This window comes from Mobula birostris, chromosome 21, assembly GCF_030028105.1.
Source record: "Mobula birostris isolate sMobBir1 chromosome 21, sMobBir1.hap1, whole genome shotgun sequence".
In the NCBI taxonomy this organism is placed as follows: Eukaryota; Metazoa; Chordata; class Chondrichthyes; order Myliobatiformes; family Myliobatidae; genus Mobula; species Mobula birostris.
Genome location: NC_092390.1, coordinates 50,011,260 through 50,033,248, shown reverse-complemented (window position 1 = coordinate 50,033,248; position 21,989 = coordinate 50,011,260). Strand labels below are relative to the sequence as shown.

At 42.1% G+C, this 21,989-nt stretch overlaps 1 protein-coding gene across 11 annotated transcripts in view; it reads right to left on the bottom strand.

Annotated features, from left to right (window-relative positions):
* Positions 1-21,989, bottom strand: part of LOC140185779 (C-terminal-binding protein 2-like) — a 371,042-nt gene that overhangs the window by 53,137 nt on the left and 295,916 nt on the right. For 9 of the 11 annotated variants that reach the window (XM_072239431.1, XM_072239428.1, XM_072239429.1 and 6 more), the window contains 4 exons: positions 19,318-19,532; positions 17,548-17,678; positions 8,464-8,591; positions 8,103-8,220 (listed from right to left, as the gene is read on the bottom strand). In XM_072239431.1, the coding sequence (XP_072095532.1) occupies positions 8,103-8,220; positions 8,464-8,591; positions 17,548-17,678; positions 19,318-19,532 (592 nt within the window). Of the gene's footprint in view, positions 1-2,956; positions 4,823-8,102; positions 8,221-8,463; positions 8,592-17,547; positions 17,679-19,317; positions 19,533-21,989 lie in introns of those variants that run through there. The other 2 variants (XM_072239427.1, XM_072239424.1) reach the window with 2 other exon arrangements.

Sequence of the window (21,989 nt, the reverse complement as noted above, 5' to 3'; positions counted from 1 at the left end):
TAGGGTGGGACAATGTACTTGGACAAAGATAGAAATGTCACTGTGCCTCACTCTGATGTAATATATTTTTAACTGTAGACAGCCAGAAACGTTTTTGACATACCACGAATTGGTGTTCGCTTTGCAGAGCACGTGAATTAGCTCTGTGCGCCTGTCCCTGAAATTCTAGTGACCTGCATGTTTGTGGCCATCTGCACTGAACAGCACAGGCCAAGCCTGAGGAACAGCTCCTCACCTGTTACCTGGGCACCTTGACATCACTTTCTGCTTCTTATGTCTCCAGCTCTTCCTGTCCTATTATCCTGCATGTGCAACTGATGAAGGACAAAGCCCTAGGCAGTAGACTAATGCTTACCACCCATTCTGACATGCAGCTCCCAGATTGTACACAGCAGGGGTACTGCTCTGGAGAATCACCTTTCAAAGGTTGATTGGACGAGGTTGTTTGCAGGCAAGTAGGTCACAGGCCTGTGGGAGCTCAAGATCTCCACACTCCTGTTAGAGACAAAGGCAAGGCAGGCAGGAGTAATGGAGCCTGGATGATGAGAGATTTAGGGACCCTGGCCAGGTTGACTCTGTGGTTAAGAAAGCATACGGTGCATTGGCCTTCATCAATCGTGGGATTGAGTTTAGGAGCCGAGAGGTAATGTTGCAGCTATATAGGACCCTGGTCAGACCCCACTTAGAGTACTGTGCTCAGTTCTGGTCGTCTCACTACAGGAAGGATGTGGAAACCATAGAAAGGGTGCAGTGGAGATTTACAAGGATGTTGCCTGGACTGGAGAGCATGCCTTATGAGAATTGGTTGAGTGAACTCGGCCCTTTCTCCTTGGAGTGACGGAGGATGAGAGGTGACCTGACAGAGGTGTATAAGATGATGACAGGCATCGATCCTGTGGATAGTTAGATGCTTTTTCCCAGGGCTGAAGTGGCTAACATGAGAGGGCACAGTTTTAAGGTGCTTGAAAGTAGGTACAGAGGAGATGTCGGGGTAAGTTTTTTTTACACAGCGAGTGGTGAGAGCATGGAATGGGCTGCCGGCGATGGTGGTGGAGGCAGGAACGATAGGGGACTCCTGGATAGGTACATGAAGAAAGAAAAATAGAGGGCCATGGGTAACCCTAGGTAATTTCTAAGGTAAGGACATGTTTGGCCAAAGGTCCTGCATTGTGCTGTGGGTTTTCTATGTTCCTATGAAAAAGGAGGCTTGGGTCAGGGAGAGGCAGCTGGGATCAAGCAAATCCCCGGAGGACTGTAGGGGATGGAGAAGTGGAGTAGTGTACTGAAGAAGGAATCAGGAGGACAAAAGATAGGCATAAGATAAGACCATAAGAAATAGGAGCAGAAGTAGACCATTGGCCCATCGGGTCTGCTTTGCTGCTCCATCACGGCTGATTTATCATCTCCCTCAGCCCGGATAGTGTTGGCAGAGAAGATAATGAAGAATACCAGGAGATTTTATAAATATTAAGGGGAAAAGAGTAACTAGGGAGAGTCTATAGCCCCTCAAAGGCTAAAGGAGATAAATTTGGAGCTGCAGTTGATGGGCATGAAGATTTCAGAACCAATAAATTAAATAGGATTGGTTTAACGGGCAGTCTGGCATTACATCTGATATGGGTCTCTACTGTGGACTGAGAGTGGGAAGGGGGCAGGGAGAGGGGAATGTTTGGGAAAAGGGGAAGGGAGAGGGGAGGGAGCAGGAAGCACAAGAGAGACATTCTGTAGTGATCAATAAACCAATTGTTAGGAATCAAATGACCTTGTTTAGTGTCTCAGGGCTGGGTGTGTTTGCACCTACACCACTCCCTAGTCCCGCACCCCTCCCGTGGCATTCCATCCTCACCATTCCCAACATCCTTTGCTCCTGCCAGATTTACTAAAGCTCTCTGCTCCACTTTGACAAAACAGTACCATGCAAAAGTCTTGGGGCACCCGAGCTATGTAAGACTTTTGCACAGCACCGTTGATAAGGTGAATTTCCATTCCCTTGCCTCCACACCCACCCCCACCTCCACCCCCCAGAGCTGGGAAATCAAGAACTGGATGGCATTGGTTTAAAGTGAGAGGGGAAAGACTTAATGGGAACATTTTAAGGAGGAACAGAACATTTTTGTTATTAAACCTTTTTAACTGAATAGTGGTATGTATATGGTCTAAGCTGCCAGAGGAAGTGTGATTGAGTTAGATAGAGTAACAAATTTTAAAAGACATAGATTGGCAAGGTTTAGAAGGTTATGGGCCAAAGTCTGACGAATGAAGGACGAGCTTGGATGGGACATTTTGGTCAGCATAGACCCGCTGGGCTGAAGGATGTTTCTATGCTGTATAACTCTATATAAATTTAAAGCCAGTGACTGCTGAAATTGCATTGGCTTTTAATAATTGAGCCACTTTAAAGCACTAAAAGAAACATGCATTGTAGGGGGACTGCAAATATGAAATTGAGGAGCACAATTTCTGATGGCTGGTAAGTCCATTGTGGACATTGTTGTGGAAGTCTTGGAGGCAGCACTGAGAACTTTACAGCTGGACTGTAGGGGATTGAAGAAGGGGAGAAACAGAAGGAAAAGGAGGAAGAAGATCTAGAGGAGAATAGAAATCTCAGACTTGATCCAGAAAAGGCAGAAATGGTCTGTCTTCGTCAAGAATTATTACTCTCAGAGTCCAAGCTAGAACTTGTGACCAGGACAATGAAAGCTGTGAAACTTCTTGTATGAAGTTATTTTGTTGGCCATTCCCTTTCCAAAGACAAGGGGGAAAAGAAAACGTTAATAATTACGTTCTTTAAAATGTGTAAGGAATATCAGGGATAGAAATAGCTTAAAATGTACATCTGCACCAAGAAAACGTGTGAAATATTTAACAGTTTAAAAATCTGGAATATATTTGAAAGTGTCAGGAAATATTTTGAATTCTGTTATTTTCAAGAACTGCTGACAATGAGACACATGCAAACAATAATTGCAATAGTTTTAATTCTTTATATTTTTTCACTGTTAACACAAATTGTTGAAGAAATATAGAAATTGAAAGACTGACTTTAAAAAAATGATTTTCCTGCAATTGGAAACTGTCACTGCACAGCTACCAAAAAAGTTTCAAGTGAAAAAGGCTTAACACTAGTAATGTTAACCCAACATGGCTGCACACATTTGAACAACAGAACAGCAAGTTTATGACACAATTTAACAAACGTTAATAAAGAGCTTTCTAGTTTAAATGAGAACACATTAAGCCGAAAAGAATGTTTAAACAAGGTCTTTCACACACGCATACTTTTGATCTCCATATGATGACCCTTCTTTTAAAAGGGTAGATTAATATCCAGGTACAGCAAGCATCTCTTCCCTCCCCAACTCACAGCAGTGGTATGCGTTTTCCATAGATTCAAAGAAATCACTTGACGATTTGCTTTTCCTGATTTTAAAAAAAACAATCTTTAAAACTCCATACAAGAAATGATTGCTAGAACCCTATAAAAATAGTAACAGAGTGGAATCACGATAAACACATTTAGCAAAGGTAAAGGTTTGAATCAGGATTTTGGACTATAATAATGTGCAATACTAAATTCATCTCAATTAGTCTTTCACTCAGCAACTGAATATAACTAAAATAAAACACTAGAGACTTGTTATCTGAAAACAACATTAAGCAAAAATTAAGTTTTAATGAAATCTGTTTACGTAACTTGAGCTGCTGTTTTTAAGTGAAATCAGGCGACAGTTTGATAACGTCCAGTGTGTTGAGTGCCAAGAAAATCTTTGATAGTGGAAAAGTTTAGAAATGAACAAAAGCTTTGTGTGGTAGTGCTATGACCTGGTAAAGGATTTTTAAATTTGAATCTGTTGTTCCATGCTGAGTTTCACAGCTAAGTGATCTTATACTGAAAGAAAATCTGCTGTAACCACGTGAACCCCTCAAGGTCATGACGAGCTGCAATATCTAATATTATAGCTCTTGTCTCCTGCACCATTCTCACTGGTAAGAAACTGCACTGATGTATCTGAAAATAAACCTGTTTGATTCATATGTCCAGACAGATCCACACCAGGTGAGTTCTTGTACTAAAAAAAAAAGATTATGACAGAGAGGGTTTTTTTTTGTTCAAGAAATGGGAGACCCTTTGAGGAACAAATGATCTGAAGCCAAACTTTCCAACAAACAATATAAAAGGTTTTGTTCCTGAGATGAAGGGAAATGCTTCAAGCTACTTTTATTGAAACTCCACACCTAAGGCTACCATTTTCTGTCAATAGCACATTTCACTCTCTCTTATCACCTATCGAATACTTACTTCAAATTATAAGAAAAAATCTACCCAGTAAAACTTGTGATCAACAGATAAAAGATATGAAGGAACGTGACACACATTTATCAACAGGGACATTTCATCGGAAAACACACTTTGTAAAATACTTCTTAGTTTGTGTTGAGTCAAGGGAATTCTCTTGAGTTTAACGCAGTTTTCAGTCCCATCCATAGATAACACTGACTTCTCGAGGCTGGCAGCTGTAGAGAGTACAAATTCCTAGAAGAGTTTCAAGTCTCAAATATCCTATAAATATTCCATTTTCATAATGATATTTTCGGTGTCTCTTGGTCCCAACCCTAAGACTGCATGAGCTCTACATTGTGCTATTGCTCAGCGCTGTGCTCTCTGTCGCCTTCGTGTTTTGTGGGCTGATTGGGGGAGGGAGTGTGTGACGGATGCACTACTGCGGGAAGGTTGTGGGAGACGGTGACTCCACCGGGAACCATTCCTTCCATGGATGCTGGGATTCCAGCAGACGGTACACCTACTATACCAGGAGGGTACCTAGAAAGGAAGGCAGAATCAAGTGAGTATGCGACCACCAGAAGGAGCAGAGAAGACAGCCTCAGATCTCGATCCTGCTACCTATTAACCAGTGATGGCTTCCCTTTGTTCCACCAGCCAATCAGCGACCAAAAACATACCTCAAGACCTAAAGCTTGAGATCTTACTTTTGTGCAGCCCGTAAGTCATGCCAGGCTCTAAGCAGCGTATGTTCAAGACAAACACTAAATCAGTGGCTGAACAAGGTTTAAAGAAACAGCAACCACAAAAAAAAAATGCAGGCTAGGAGCAGGAGGGTGGAGATCAGTTAAGATGAACTTCACTATAATGTCCCACAGATGAAAACTCTGCTAGCACTCTATCTTTCATTGTCTATGAAAAATAGGCACCTTGTGAATGAGATTACACTTGAATAATCAGCACTGTCTACAGGCTGAATCAACAGCATGAACCAGTACCTTCATGACTGAAGGCAAGGCAAGGAAACAGTAGGGATTTGGGGGGTGGGGAGGGGAGGATAGATAGAGAGACGCTTCACATCACTTCATCTATAAACATATACTTATTTTCCTTACCTTAATGCATTTTATCAGCAGATGATAGCAGCTGCTGGCTGAAATGGTAAACTTCAAATATCAATATAGGAGGGTTTTTGTGAATGAGGAGAGCTCACAACAATTAGTCTTTTCCCTATTGATCAAACAGAAAAGGAGTTTGTTTTCTATTAATGGGCAATGTGCATTCCGCTGCTAAGATGGAAATGCACCAAACTCCTTTTTTGCTGTGTTTAAGCCAGAAGCAGATAGCCTCCTGTCCTTCTCCCAGTGACAAAAAACCAGTGACCAATTCTCCAAAAAACTTCGGATTATGAATCTAAAAGGAAATTTTAGTAATTTTAATAGCTATCATGTAAAACCTCCTGAATCTTGGCTCAGCACCTTGCAGTTCATTGGCAAGAGATTAAAACTTCAAATGAATAATGACAGAAATTGAACACATATTGGGAAGAGCATGGCTTAAATTGAAGAGGGGCAACATTGCTGGGCAAAGTAAATGAAGCCAACTGAAAGCCTGAAGGTGGATACCCTCTAACATTATCATTTTCCTGACTTGCTAAAATTATATTACACCACCAGTAATTTATATACAAATGTTCAGCCATATATGTATGAAATTACTTTGTCCATCGTTCTAACTTAACCATTAAAATTGGTTAAAATATAGAATAACAAATTAATAAAGAGCACAAGGTGAAACTTTTGGGCAATTTAGGTATCCAGTTAAGCTCATAATATCCAGTCAATGCATCAGAATTTGAATTTAAAGAGAAGACCTTTCATAAGGGACTAGTCAATTAGCAACGGTTAACAGATAATATGTGGTCAATACATGTCTTTAATTATTACATTATAAAGCAATAGGCTTCAACCTTCACATAACCTGATTTTCCAGATTTTAATGTAATCTGTTTGCAAGGATACTAAGCAAAGTCGTAAAGTATCTTTTGAATATTCCAACTGTACCTGTGAAATTATGTCAAATCATAGGGTAAATTGGTATCATCTCCACCTCTGCAAGCAATGGGTTTGCCTAACTATTGAAGACAATTTCTCCAGTTCATTGTGAATAATGTGTGACGCTGGGATTAGGTGATGTTTTGACTGTACTGCTAAGGTGAAGAGGACCTGGTTTTAAAATCTGTTCTGAGAGATATTCAGGATCACGTGGATGTCTAGGATGTGAACTGAACCTGTGGTGCTTACAGCAGAAGTATTAACTGCCTGTGATGTCAGAGGGCTTAGCTTCTCTAATGATGGAACATTGCCAGGCCATCCTCTCCGGGCTCAAATAAAGATGAGGAAACTTCAGGATCGCCTCGGATTAAATCTGGGGTTGCTGGGCGGCACGGTTCAATAGGCCACAAGTGCCTATTCCACGCTGTATCTCAATCAAAAAATCCATCTTTGGAGCTTAAAACTGCAAAGATATTCTAAAGCTACAGGTAAAGCACTTCTCCTTCTCAGCAACACTGTTAGATGGCAGCAGCACATAGAACAGTGTTTTGCTGATCAAGGATAATAAGGAAGAAAAGCAGGATTGAAATTATAGGAAATTCATGACTCAAAGAGGCCATCCACACGGCTGGAGAAGGAAGAGCTTTACCCTTCCCATCCACCTGGTTTCACCTATCACCTCTTGGCTGGCCTCCTTCTCCTCCCCCCACCTTTTCATTCTGGCATCTTCTCCCTTCCTTTTCAGTCCTGAAGAAGGGTCTTGGCCCGAAACATCGACTGCTTATTCAATTCTGACCTGCTGAGTTCCATCAGAATCTATGCGTGTTGCTTCACGTACAGTATATGTGTTGGCTACTACAGATTCCTATCCTGCACTTCAGACCATTACTCTACAAGCACCCTGTAATTAATCTGTGCTTTTCTGGGAAGTTTGTTGCCCCTTTGATTGCACTCCAATAACTTGTCCACACGAGTTAAACTCGTTTATCTCTACTTTCTTGCTTTATCCCTTCCTGTAGTAAAATCAGGCTTGACTATTTACTGCAAGCATTGAAAGAAAGAAAATGTATTCACTTTACACATGCACAATGTGGTTAAGTTACCGGACTAATATCCACACTCAAGAATGTAATTTCTATCATGACTCTTCAGGAATTTAAATCAAGTACTTACAGTTTAAATGGTATCAGGAACAGTGACTATGAAACTATTAAACTGCTGGAAAATTAGGTAGACTTTTGCATAGTAGGGGAATTAAGGATTATGGGGAGAAGGCAGGTAAGTGGAGATGAGTCCATAGCTGGATCAGCCATGATCTTACTGAATGGTGGAGCAGGCTCAACGGGCCAGACGGCCGACTCCTGCTCCTATTTCTTATATAAATGCCACATCCTCCAGGGCAGGAATTCCGCCGTCTTCACCGTCCAAACCCATCAATGTGGGTAACCCTTGCAGAAAACGCTGGAAGCACTTAGTGGTTCAGAAGGATCGGACAAAGAGTCTCTAACCAGAAATGTTAACTCTTTCACCTCCGCTCTCTGACCTGTTAAGTGTATCCAGTTCTTTCTGCTTTTTTATTTCAGAGATTTCCATTATTTACATTTTATTTTTGATTTTGGCTAACTCTTAATTGCCCCCTGAACTGACAGGCAAACCACTCACTTCAGGGATCAATGAGGGAAAGGTTTCTTCCCAAGGTTACCCATATTCTGTGAACGAATAAAAAGATGATCTCATTTTGAAATGTGCACAGAACATCCTCTTACCTGTAGGTGGCTCCATTGAGCTCTGGGTGGACAGCCTGCTGGTCCATCGTTGGCCAGGCAGCAGTTGTAACAAAGTAATCCTTATTTACACAGTTTCTTAAACTGTCTGGGATTCGACCTGCAGCCATCAGGAAAAAGGTATCAAAATTAATGAATTACAACTATGCATCCTTGAAGACAACTAACATCATAATTATTTTCCTCAAACTGTCACAGTCTAAGATTAAAGTAACAAATCGGCCAAAATCTGAAAATTGATGAAAATATTTACTTACATTGAAGAAGGTTACATCATATGATTAGCTATGTCAGCACCATTATCATTATATTTTCTGAAATTATGGCTGTCAAGTGCTCTCACCTGTAATAGCTCTTCGAATCTCAGTGGCAGCTGCTTCTCTCATCTCTAGGGATGCTTGCTCACTGTACCAGGATGTGTGTGGTGTGCAGATCAAGTTGGGAGCATCTTTCAGTGGGCCTTGTGTGAAACTGCATGCGAATAAAAATAAAGAATCTGTCTGTTCATTCTTCTCACGTGTCCATTAATCCAGCAACCCAAGGCAATGAACCATGAAGGCAAAGGTGATGCACCAAAGACAACTGCCACATTGCCACGAGATTCCCAATGATCAATCAGGCCTAGATCAGCGACAAAGTCAACACAGTGGGCTCCAGCAGCACTAATGTTAATGCACCTGTCTCTCTCATTCCCCCTCTCACACAGAGTATGTTGAAGTAGCAGAATATTTGATGGTGACTAATAAGAGAAAGCAAGAGTGAGCCACAGGGACGAAGATAACTGCACGGTTAGACCATATACAGAACAGTAGAGCACAGTACTGGCCCTTTGGCCCACAATGTTGTGCTGACCCTTTAACCTACACCAGGATCAATCTAATCCCTCCCACATAGCCCTCCATTTTCCTACTAAATTTACACTTCAGGTTCTGTTAAAGTTACACCCATAATAAATATTGAGAGGAGCAGCTTAGGGATTATGTCGCTGGACTAGCAGTTCGTTGATTTTAGATAGATTTTACTGGCTAATTGTACAGAAATAAGTTCAAGTCTCAACAAAGTAGGTAGGGATTTAAATACAGTTAAATTATCAAGAATCAGCACGAGTAATAGTGGTTGCATTTTGGCTAGAAAGGAAAATCCCACCAACTTCACTGGATGGAGAAAATCTTTTTTGTGCACGACTTGACTCCGTACCATTGCTGTTGACTCAGCTGCCCTCTGAACTGGCCGTGCCAGCACTTATCTGTTGGGCGGATTAGGGATGGGGCTAAACTCTGGCTAGACTTCATTAGGAGTTGGATGTTACCTAAAGATTCTTAGCAGGAGGGAGGAGAAGATGGCAGCGCGACGCAGCACGCGCGGCCACTTCGGTGGTGATGTCTGTTATTTGTCAAGTAGGAGACCGTGCACAATTCTCATCTGATGGAGACAGACGTGAGAGTACGGAGGAACATCCGGAGAAACTTCTGAAATGGCCACTTCGCTGCCGCTGTTACTGTGTGGTTCGGAATCTCTGGAGGAGAAGGCCCCGAATCCTCGGCTTTGCTTGTTTTGGTGGCCGGGCGAGGTCGAAGGCACTTGGCAGAGGATGGCGCTCGGGAGGCTGTATCGTAGGGGCTGGTCGGAGGCTCGAAATTTTCAGATGGACGGACTCAAGTGTTGGCTGTGGTCGGGTGCTTCCAAGGCATCGGCAGTTGTCGGTGCCTGGATGTTTATGGCAGGGAGTTTCTCCCTTTGCAGCCTGCTATCAGGACTCAGGAGTCGATTGACTTGGGACTTTGAGACTTTTTTTTATCGTGCCCATGGTCTGTTCTTTATCAAATTATGGTATTGCTTTGCACTGCTGTAACTATATGTTATAATTATGTGGTTCTGTCAGTGTTAGTCTTTGGTTTGTCCTGTTTTCTGTGATATCACTGTGGAGGAACATTGTATCATTTCTTAATGCATACATGCATTTCTAAATGACAATAAAAGAGGACTGAGTGCTCTCATAATCTAATCTGATCTAAGATTCTGGCTAATTTCTACAGATACACTGTGGGGTGCATTCCGACTGTTTGCATCTCCACCTGGTAACAGAGGCTCCAATCCCCAGGATCGAAAAAAGCTGAGGCTTGTAGACTCAGCCAGTTCCATCTCAGGAATACACTTGCACACCACCGAGGACATCTTCAAAAAGCTGTGCCTCAAGAAGGAGGAATCCATCATGAAGACCACTCACCAAACTCTTCTCATCACTGCCAACAGGGAGCTTGAAGACACACACTCAGCATTTTAGGAACAGCTTCTTCTCCTTTGCCATCAGATTTCTGAACGGCCCAGAAACCCATGAACACTTCCCCACTATTCCTCTTTTTCACTATTTATGCATTTTATTTTTATTGTAACCTATCGTAATCTTTTTATGTCTTGTACTGCACTGCTGTCACCAAACACATTTCACAACATATGTCAGGGATAATAAAGCTGATTTTGGTTCTTCTCCCATGACATTCACATTCAATGAATGAAAAAATAATATATCATACTGAAACTACCTCTTCTAGATTCTCTCGCTGTCACAGAATAGCAGCAACTCCTACTGCAGTGTACAACCAACAAACAAGTGATCTTCCGTGTGGGCGCTGGGCCTGAGAACATCTGTAAAATCCTGATTAAACCCATTTATTAGTGGTGCTGTGTAAGTGATATTCTATTCCTTCCCCCAGCGATGAAACCCGGCAAAACAAACATTAGGAAATCTGCAGACGCTGGAAGTCCTAAGCAAGACACACAAAATGCTGGGGGAAACTCAGCAGGTCAGGCAGCATCTATGGAAAAGGGTAAACAGTTGACGTTTGGGGCCGAGATCCTTCACCAGGACATGGTAATGTCCATTTCAGGCTCAGGAGATTTCACCCTACACTCTCTGGTGCCGGTTATCATTGTAACTCTAATGACATTTCCCAGTCAGAGTGTAGGAGGAAACCCCACTCCTTACGGACCACTGCAGAGCAACTTCAACCATGTTGTTTCAGGACACCTGCTGTAGGGAACAGCTGGGTATGGTTTGCGCCTTGTTAAATTTGAAAACCCTCCATTCTTAGTTCCCAGACTACCCACATCCTGATCTGTATCCCCCACTTGCCCTAAAGCTGCAAGTATTATGATTGAGGGTCTGAGGTAAGACCATAAGCCAGTGATGCAGAATTAGGCCATCCAGCCTAATCATTGTGTTCCGCCATTTCATCATGATTTATTTTCCTACCTCAATCCCATTCTCCAGCCTTCTTCCCATAACCTTTGATGCCCTTACCACTAAGGAACCTATCAACCTCTGCTTTAAACATACCCAACGACCTGGCCTCCACAGCCGTCCGATGGGCGATGAATCCCACAGATTCACCACATTCCGGATAAAGAAATTCCTCCTCATCTCCATTCTAAAGGGACATCCTATAATTCTAAGGCTATGCCCTCCTGTCCTAGACTCTCCCAATGACGCAAACGTCGTCTCCACGTCCATTCTACCTTGACCTTTCAATACTTGGATGGTCTCAATGAGATTACCTCCACACCCCTCATTTTTCTAAACTTCAGTGAGTAAAAGCCCAGAAGCATCAAGCACTCCTCGTACATTAACAACTTGGTCAGCCATTCCCTGATCTTCTTCTAGACACAAGTTATAATTTATTTTCTTACAACTAACCTCCCTCCCTCCCCATCCCAATGTTCTCCTAAGTACAGATCTTCCACAACCAACCATAAGGACAGCCCAGCACATAACGCCTTCCTAATAGGAATCTCATCAGTGTATACGTTACAAGTTAAAACTCCAGCACAGCAAGGTGTTAAATACAGTGTTCTAGCTCTAGCTATGCAAAGGATTTCCATTTTGTTTTGAAAAAGATCTTTAAAAAAAACATTACTTGCTGCTAATACTGTATGTTCAAACATTCTTGAAAGTTACCCCATAGCTAGATCACTTTGTGAATGAAACTAAAATTATTTACTAGGGGCAAAATACATTTTGAATGATTAAACATTACCCTTGTCATAAATCATCTATCATTGAACTTTGACCTCAAGCCATTAACATTACTGACAGTCAACTTGCATGGCAGTAAAACAGCTCATGTGTCCTTGTCTTGAATTTCAGCTTTGTATAATTTGCCATATAGTTTCAGATTTTCAGTATCTGCAGTTTTTGAGATTGGTGAGGAGACACAGTGCTGTGGAAACTAACTGGACCTGCCAGTGTGGCACATCACCAGTTGATTCGCACCAGAAAGCTGAAAGGACAGCAGAGAGCTTTGCTGCTGATACTTACGTTCATTCACAAGGACATCAAGATTCAGGAACTACATGGAAATCCAGCAAAACAAAATTAAGCTGCAGGTCACCAGACTAGATGCTATTCACTGAGATGTCACTAATATGGAAATTTCGCATGCGGACCACTCCTGGGCAACGAATGGAATTTGTCTTTATGGGCATTCATTAGTCAATGTTGTCCTTAAGTCAAAACACTCAATATGGTAATCCTACCCTCACAACCTTGTAATGAATGGCATCAAAAGCACACAAGACTGATAAGAAAGAACAATTGCTTAAAGAGGAGAGAGAGGAAACTAGTTCTGCTATCCGTAGGGACAAATGAATGTCTACATGTCTAGTATTGTGGGAGCTCGCACACATGCGAGGGCATCCATCTGTAATCTGCCGACAGAGAAGTAAAGATATTTCAAAATTGTTACAACACAACAGTCTGATTAAAGATTTCAGTTAACTCCATAAGTGTCAAAAGCAAATCTTCAGCAGTTGTGCTCTATCACGTGAAGTTTTAGCATAGCAGTGCCAGGACAAAGTTATCTGGTCTTGGTTCAGCTGAGTAACACAGTTCTCTCAGCACAGTGAGGAGTCTGACTAGAAGGCTACAGTAAGGTAAATTACAGAGAAAAGGAAAAAAATTAAAATGGTGTTTCTACAATCTATGGCTGGTTATGCTTGACTATTTATACCCAACGTCACAATGTCCAGTACGTGCAGTATAGGAACAGCTCCATCTTACTAACAATCTGATGTAATCTCAAAATGAAGCTACTTCCTTTCTGGCAGGCCTCTTCTTCATCTTCTTCTTCGGCAGTCTTGGGATTGAGAGTGATTTGCTTCTGTGTCCGTAGTTTTGTGAGTGGCTGATAATGTCAATATGGAAAAGGCAGATGCTTGCACAGATGGGGCCGAAGGTGGCTGATGAGGTGAGCAAGGTGCTGGGCTACGGCAGCACCCTGATATACACATTTACAAAACATTTACTTCCTTTCTATTTTCTCTTTTTTCATTAATTTTGCAGAGCATCACCCAACAGACTAAGTGCTGGCAATGAATCACCAGATTAACATTGTAATCTTATATTGGTGAGGATTTCCTATGTAATATAATCTCACATGCTACTGTCGTGGTCAACCATTTCCCATCATAGTTTTACATGGTCACTCTTATAATGATAGCGAAGGTGGTCATTCAGCCCATCTGGTCAATGCTATAAATAGAAGAGCCACCAATTAACAGAACCTCATATTGGATCCTAGCCTCAAACTGAAAATCCCTCCATGTCTTTCTCCTTCCCCATCCTTATAATCTCTGCTACATACAATATAAAAGTAAAGGTAAAATGTCTCCCCATGCCTTGTTTGGAGCATGGGGCAACAACCTTGCTGTTTCTTTAGCTTTTGTTTTTTTACGAGGCTGAGTTGCTAGCTCGATACTCAACCCAGCACGGATGGAAAGCGTGCAAGCAGCAGGCTGGATTCGAACCCAGGACCTCTTCTGAAGTCTGGGTGCGGACACCACCGCACCAGTGGCACCAACTACAGACAATACACATCTACAATAACGGGCAGATACTTACAATGCTCGGTGAAGTAAAGGTATGAATTTAGATATGCTTAACCCTTAAAATTGATGGACAACAAAGAACGTTCATTCCGCAAAAAATCTGGAACCCAGGTGAACAGAAAGATGTCTGACTCAGGTACTTTGGCAGAGTTTCAATAATATCTTAAGTTTTGGTTAGGTGCTACTGAGAATCAGAAGTGAAATAATAGATTAAAATACTACAGTCAATTTATATGCTGTTCTGCAGATGACACCATGTACCACAAATCAATGCCAGGTTATAAGATGTCAGGAACAGTAAAGCTGTCTGAAACAAGCGTTCTAAGCAATCTCTACAGCTCATATGAAGGCTAAATTGGCATCTTACCTCAAGTTACAAAAAACGATTGGAAATTCACTAAGGATGAGGCAATACTGCCTTTACTGTCTGCTCCCTTCCATGTCCTTTGCAGTGAATAGGATTAAGTAGAAGATGCTGTGTGTATCAAGTGCCTGCTCTGATCCTCCTGCTTTAAAGGCTGTTTATTTATCTATCTATCTATCTATCTATCCATTTATTTATTGAGATAAAGCACGGAATAGCCCCTTCCGGCCCTTTGACCTGTGCCACCCAGCAATCCTCAGAATTATTCCTCGCTTATTCACGAGACAAGTTCCAATGACTAATTAACCTATCAACCGGTACGTCTTTGGGAACTGGAGCACCTGGAGGAATCGCACGCGGCCACAGAGGAGAAGGTAGAAACTCCTTACAGGGAGTGGCGGGAATTGAACCAGTGTCACCAGTGTGCCAACCACTACACTACCATGCCACCCCCATTATATTTTAAATGATGTAAAGCCAGAGAGTGGAGACAGGATTAAGTAGTAGGTACTTACAGCTAACAACATTTCTGAATTTCACCTTGCTTATTATATAATTTTGATTGAGTTGGAAAGTTTAGGTTGGAGTTCTTTTTCTTCGTAATAATTGAATTAAGCTACTGGAGTAAGGAATGTTTCTACTCAAGATGTTTACTTGCTTGAATAATTAAACAAGGGGGATTCTTAATGTTAATATCTTTCAGTTGCATTTAGTTATTATTCACAAAATGCAAAGTAAAACACTTCAACTTTTGTGTATACAACACTGATAAAGAAAGGCACATTTGGCATTCTTCAATTGAGAAATAGATAATTACACTCAATTTGTAACAGCTGTTCTGCTCCCAAAGAAAAAGCTGCACTATTTTTAATCTCATCCTTATCACGGTTGACATATATTGAAGAAGATGGCAAAAAAAAAAGCTCCATAATTGCAGGGAGGGAGCAGACAAAGCACATTAACCATTGTCCAGAGTTAAAATCTTCACTCAACTTCACTTGCCCCATCATTGAAAAGTTCCCACAACCTATGGACTCGCTTTCAAAGACTCTTCATCTCACATTCTTGATATTTATTGCTTATTGAGCGGTATGGAAGCATAGTGGTTAACATAACACTGTAAAATACAAGTGACCCGGTTTCATTACCCGCCGCTGCCTGTAAGCAGTTTGTATGTTCTCTCCATGACAGGGAGGGTTTCATCCCACAGTCCAAAGACGTACCACTTGGTCTTTGACCAATTTATATTGGTCATTATAAATTGTCCCGCGATTTGGCTACTGGGTGGCTCTTCGAGCAGAAGGGCCAATTCTGCACTGTATCTCAATAATTAATTAATAATTATTTTCTTCCTCTTTTTGTATTTTTTCCTGTACAATTTGTTTCTTTGGGCACGTGGTCAAGTGGTTAAGGCATTGGACTAGCCACCTGAAGATCGTGAGTTCGAGCCCCAGCCAAGGCAACGTGTTGTGTCCTTGAGCAAGGCACTTAACCACATATTGCTCTGCAACGACACTGATGCCAAGCTGTATTGGCCCTAGTGCCCTTCCTTTGGACAACAGTGGTGTCGTGGAGAGGGGAGACTTGCAGCATGGGCAACTGCTGGTCTTCCATACAACCTTGCCCAGGCCTGCGCCCTGGAGAGTGAAGACTTTCCAGGCGCAGATCCATGGTCTCGCAAGACTAACGGATGCCTTTACTTTACTGTTTGAATACCTATGTTGGTACGGTCTTCCATTGATTCGGTCATGGTTATTGTTCTGTTATGCATTAACTGAGTATGCCCACAAGAAAATGAATCTCAGGGTTTTATATGGTGACATAGCTGTACTTTGATAATAAATTTACTTTGAACTTTAATCGTTTCACACTGGAATCTGAAGGACAATATTACAGAAGGAAATGAATCTGCACATCCCAATTGATGGATATTATTTATCCAATGTATTCTAAAAGCGATGTACGCCTCCATTACGGAAAGGTACTTTCAAGATCCTATCATAATCAAACAGCGTTGCCCAGGAATTCTGGTGTGATCTGACGGCACTGTGGACAGTTCTGTGTTTATACCAGGACCTCAGGAACAGGCATTATACGTGAAATGACCAAATAGAGGTGAGAGACGTGTAGCTCCTGGTGATGGGTTAATGATCAGGTGAAGGAAGGTGAATCTGGGCATTGGGGAAGCATTCAAAGCAGTCTGCACTGATCAGAGAGATGTTGGGTCAGTGATCAGGTGAAGGGACATGAACGTGGGCGTTGGGGAAGTGTTCAAGGCACTCTGCACACTTACACAGATTGGAGGGATGCTGGGTCAGTGATCAGGTAAAGAAGGTGAATGTGGGCATTACGTATTCAGGGCTCTCTACACAGATCGGAGAGAACGGCTGCTGAACTGGGAGTGGAAATCAGCGGCCCATGAACAACTTAAGAGGCAGAGCCAATTTGGTGTGCGAAGGTTGGAGGCTGAGGTTTGGGCCAATTAGGGCATTGAGAGTAACAAGTCCGACAAGGGGTTAGGGCAGGGGTTCCCAACCTTGTTATGCCATGGGCCCCTACCATTAACTGAGGGGTCCATAGTTGGTAATTCCCAAGCTAGGGGCTGAAGGATGAAAAGCAATAGTGGTCTTCATTTGATGCGGCCAAAGTCTACCACTGGTTGTAAGGAGGCAGCTGATCCCATAGGGCACTACAATGTCATCCTCAGCACAATGTGGTTCATCGTCCTTACAATCTTCAGAAGGAGCAGTGAATGGGGAATGGCACAATTTACATCAATGCACAAAGTATTCTATTAGAATACTGGAGTGGTGCAAAATGGATATATCACATTATAATATGTGGTAAGAACCACTTTGACACTAACCCTACTCTGATATGTTTTCCCCACACTTTCCACCAGCTCTCCGTCTTCCCTGTAGAAAGGGTGTTTGATGGTCAGCATGGACTCGATGGGCTGCATGGCCTGTTTCTCTGCTGCATTTCCCAAGGACTCTACCACTTCCCAACCAAGCTGCGTGTCCGTAGGTTATGGTGTAAATAACACCCAAAGGGAAGCTGCACAAATTCCACTCACGCAACACCGCAGGTCTGGACTGAACTCAAGTCAGGGCAGCTGTGTCGCTCCGTCCCCGGCACGATCTGATCTGATTAGTTTTACATCCGGTGTCGATGTCTTACCTGAAGGGTTCGCTCTCATGGACATCAAGAGCAGCTCCTCGTATCCTTCCCTCTTTCAGGCCCTGAGCTAACGCCTTCTCATCGACCAGTCCACCTCGTGCTGTGTTAACCAAGAATGCTCCCTGTCTCATCTGAGGACCAAGCACAGCAAGAGTTTACTCCAGGAGATGATTACCAAAGTCTACGATAATGACAAAACAATTATCATGGTGGCTCGTTTGCCTGCTCCCACGATGCACAGTATGTCTAGTTTGTACATAAATCCGATGTAGTGTGGCTTTATTGCGTGTAATGTTGTTTAAGATTGTTTAATGTCATTTCCTGTACACATTAGTGTAAGGAGAAGGAAATAATTGTTACTCTGCCAATGAGCCCCCAGTAGAATAAGAACACTTTGTCAAATAATGAACACATTTTTAGATGGCGTCAGTAACACTCTATTTAAGAGTAATTTTACAAAAATTTCAGTTGTCGCATGTCCACCTTTGTTGCAACTTTATCTCTGAAGTTCTGATAGGACCACATCAATGGGATCACGTTAGTCACCAACAGGATGATCTTCCTTGTGTTATTTCAGAAAGAAATCCATTTCTGTCACACTTCATCCTATCCAAAGCTTAAACCTTGTCTAATTGTTTGCATTTGTTGATTTTCAGGCAACTTATGTGTAAAACAGACTTTGACTTGTTCTATTTTTTGCCTAAAGTTAACCATTTTCTCCAGAGGATAGTAAGCCATATTGCCTGTGGTTTCACTGCCAAGAGGCTTTTTCTAACGTACTAGTGTAGGAATTATTATGTACCTTCTTGCTTCTCACATTGGTTATCAGACCAGTGTTTGCAAACTTGAATCTCCCTGGACAGAAATAAAAAACACCATATCCCTCACAGAGTATTGTTTTTTAACTACGTGTCCTGAAGTCTGCATAGTAATTATTTAACCTGAAAAAATAAACAAACTAAACATCAAAAAGCAGCAAAGATGATAACTCTAAAGGACACCAAACAATAGATAAATATATTCACACAATGCTGACCTACATTCCTTCATCCATATTTTGGAAGGTTTCTTTCCTGAGACGCCATGAACTGACTGACACTGAAGCTGATTAGACAGCTCGTTCCCGGAATACCAATCACTAGAAATCGGCAGGAGCTGCATTCACGTCATTCAAGAGGTCTGACCAGCTGATTTTACCTCTAATCCTGAAATATGGCACTGGGCTGCCACCCTGTTGCACTAGCAGGATCGAACCAAGATTATGTATCTGCCACATAGACAGTTACCACTGTGTCCTTTTACATTACACAGGAGCTGTACACCACATGGAGCAGGCCGATGGGCTACCTGCTCACTAGCTGTCTATCAAATACTGCACAGCAGTGTAATTGTAATACAGTGGCCACAAATTCCTCTAGACAGAGCATGCACTGCTCTCACTCTCCGACCACATAGACCATGAGAGATAGGAGCAGAATTAAGCCACTCGGCCCATTAAGTCTGCTTCACCAGTCAATAATGGCTGATTTTCTTTTCCCCAACACCATTCTCCTGCCTTCTCCCCCTAACAGATAATTCCCATTTTTTTAGAGGAAATGTTCTCAGACAAGGCAAGGAACACCAGCCATTTTGGCTCTGTGCTTACACAGGGCGTTTGCTGTCTCTTATTAACTTTACATTTTACTGTATTAAAAGCTATAATTGGAACAAATATCATAAATATTCTAAGAACACTCAAGCACCTGTGAGCCAGTCTACCATGAGGGTTACCTGTTTGATGGTGAAGTCATTAATAAGATGGTGATTATGTTCGTTCAGGTTGCAGTGCAATGAGACACAGTCACTCTGGTACAGCAGGTCCTGCAGAGTATAAACGCGCTGAACGCCCAGAGCTCTCTCAATTCCGTCCGGCAAATACGGATCGTAAAATATGATATTAAACCCAAAGATTCTAGCTCGAACAGCAACGGCCTGGCCAACGCGACCTACAAAACACCAAGGTTTTTCAATAAGTGGGGCTCGGAGCAAATACCAATAACTGAGGTTATCAAAGCCACTATTTCAGTACGCTTACGCAGTCATTGTTAACAAAATAAATTATCCCAAAGAGCTTCACCCCAGTGATTGTGGGCAAAACTGTTATAGCATAAACTTTGCACAAAGACATTTCTAAAGATACTTAAAAAAAGGGAGATAGAAAGGGTGCTCTTTTCTCACAGTAAACTATCAGTTGTGCGACTCACACAATTAAATGCAGGAAAAGGCTCTATTTTGCCAGGAGAGACAAGTATGATTGCTAGTCTCTATGTAAGACTCACAGAATTCCTGCAGACAGAACGCTTTGCTACGTTCTCAGCAGCCTTGCCTGGGTTAAGATCAGGAACATGGTAAGCTGGCTCTTGGTCAATTAACACAAGAACAGCATATGCGGAGTCCCTGAAGGTGCTAGTGGCTGGCATTTGCTAGTGTTAACACAGGATAACAGGAAAATGGGACTGCAGGGGGAAATGAAAAGTGAAGTTAAAACAAACGATTCCTTATACCTGAAAATAAAAAAAATCATGCCCATCGTGCTTGGTGCATGAAATAATGAATGAAAACATATTACTGACTGTGTTTTTCCACCACTCAGCTCTGTCTTTGAATTCTGAAAGGAACAAATTTAATTTAAAAATTACCTCCTTGATCTCAGTATACAATTCGTGCTCATTTTTCTGTTTTTTGGCTATGCAAATTTTGTGTTAAAAAAACTTCCCCAAATCTATAATGCTTTAAGAATTTGTGAAGTGTCTGGAATTCAGGTGACTCTATTTTCTTCCTTCGAGCTGTTGATCTTGGGGTCTTCATTTACGTCATCATGAATCCCAAAAGGTATTTTCCTTTTAATGCCAGGATTTCATAGCCAAACTTTAGTATTATTATAGAGCTGTGACCACTGATGACTTACGGAAGATAGTGGCAAACAAGGTACTTCTGGTTGAAAACTGTAAGATGTTCCCAACTACAGATCAAATTATGTTGCCTTAAAAGGATGTTTTTTCCCCCCAATTTGGTGTAATAAGTTGTTTAATAATGGTCTCATTTGCAACTTGTTGTCATGGCAATTCCTGGTGAAATGGATTTTTAATTGGGCATGACTAGGACAACTGTCATGGCCGGGGCTAAGGGGCCTTGACAAATACATAATGAAGAGTTTCTGATAAAGAAGAACAGCTGCAGCATAATCACTAGGTCATTAAACAAACAGCTTAGAAATTGGATCCAATTTCACGCCCATTGGGAAACTGGCCTGTGCACTGTTGTCACTTAATGCGGATGGCATTTTCCCTCAATATCCGTCGTGCACCTTATGACATAACAAGTTGCCCACCATTTGTTTCCTCCTTATCACAGCCACTAGAAGAACACTGTGCAAATATTTCTGATAAGGTATTAAGTAATAGGTCTCTATTTGACATTGATAATCTGTGAGCCTGTATTTTTATTGCTTTGGATGTGTGAAACCTGATCACTGGTTGTCCCATTATCGATTGCAGCCTTTTTTATTAAATGCACAGTAGAATTAGATACTATGGTGACCGTCTCATTGAACCTTCCTTCCCTCAGAGCGGCATGGGGCCACTAGCAGATGGGACTCATTCTAGGCTTGGGATGACACGGTGAAGGAGGCAATGCTAACTCACAGGAATTCCAAGTGTCTCCACTCGGCGACCCTCTCCTCGCCTTGTAGTTTCTGTCACCTCCACAGTAACCTGTCATGCAGTTGTGTTGTGGTTGTCATGGGGAATGGCCTTTAAAATATAGCCCCCTCCCTCCTTCAGGTATCAGTACGGCAAAGACGGCGCTGTGGGTAGCTTTTCACTTGGGTAGTGCAGGAAAAGTACACGTCTTGCTTTAGTATACATTTTAAAATGTAAACCAACTTCACAAAGTTTTGTAGGGATCTAATGGCATGTTACTAAACATAGAACACAGTACAACACAAGAACAAGCCCTCTGGCCCACAATGTTGTACTGAACTCACTGAGTCTCTTCTGCCTGCGCAAGGTTCATTTTGCTTCACTCTCTACAAATTCACGTACCAATCTAAGAACTTCTGAAATGCCTCGATCTGCCTTCACCTGCGGCAGTGCTCCTAGGCACTCACCACTTGCTGTAATAAAATTTGCCCTGCACACCTTCTATGAACACCCCGCCCCATACCGTAAATGTATGCCTTCTACTATTAGACATTTCAATCCTGGGTGAAAGATGTCTACCTATGTCCTTCAGAATTCTATAAACTTCTCTCCTCATCCTCTGCTGCTCCGGAGAAAACAGGCCTAGTTTGACTAACTTTTCCTCATAGCTCCTGTCCTCTACTGCGGGCAGCGTTCTGGTAAACCTCTCCCGGAGCTTCTCCGTGCAATAGTCCAGATGCAACCTAGCCAGAGCTTTATAAA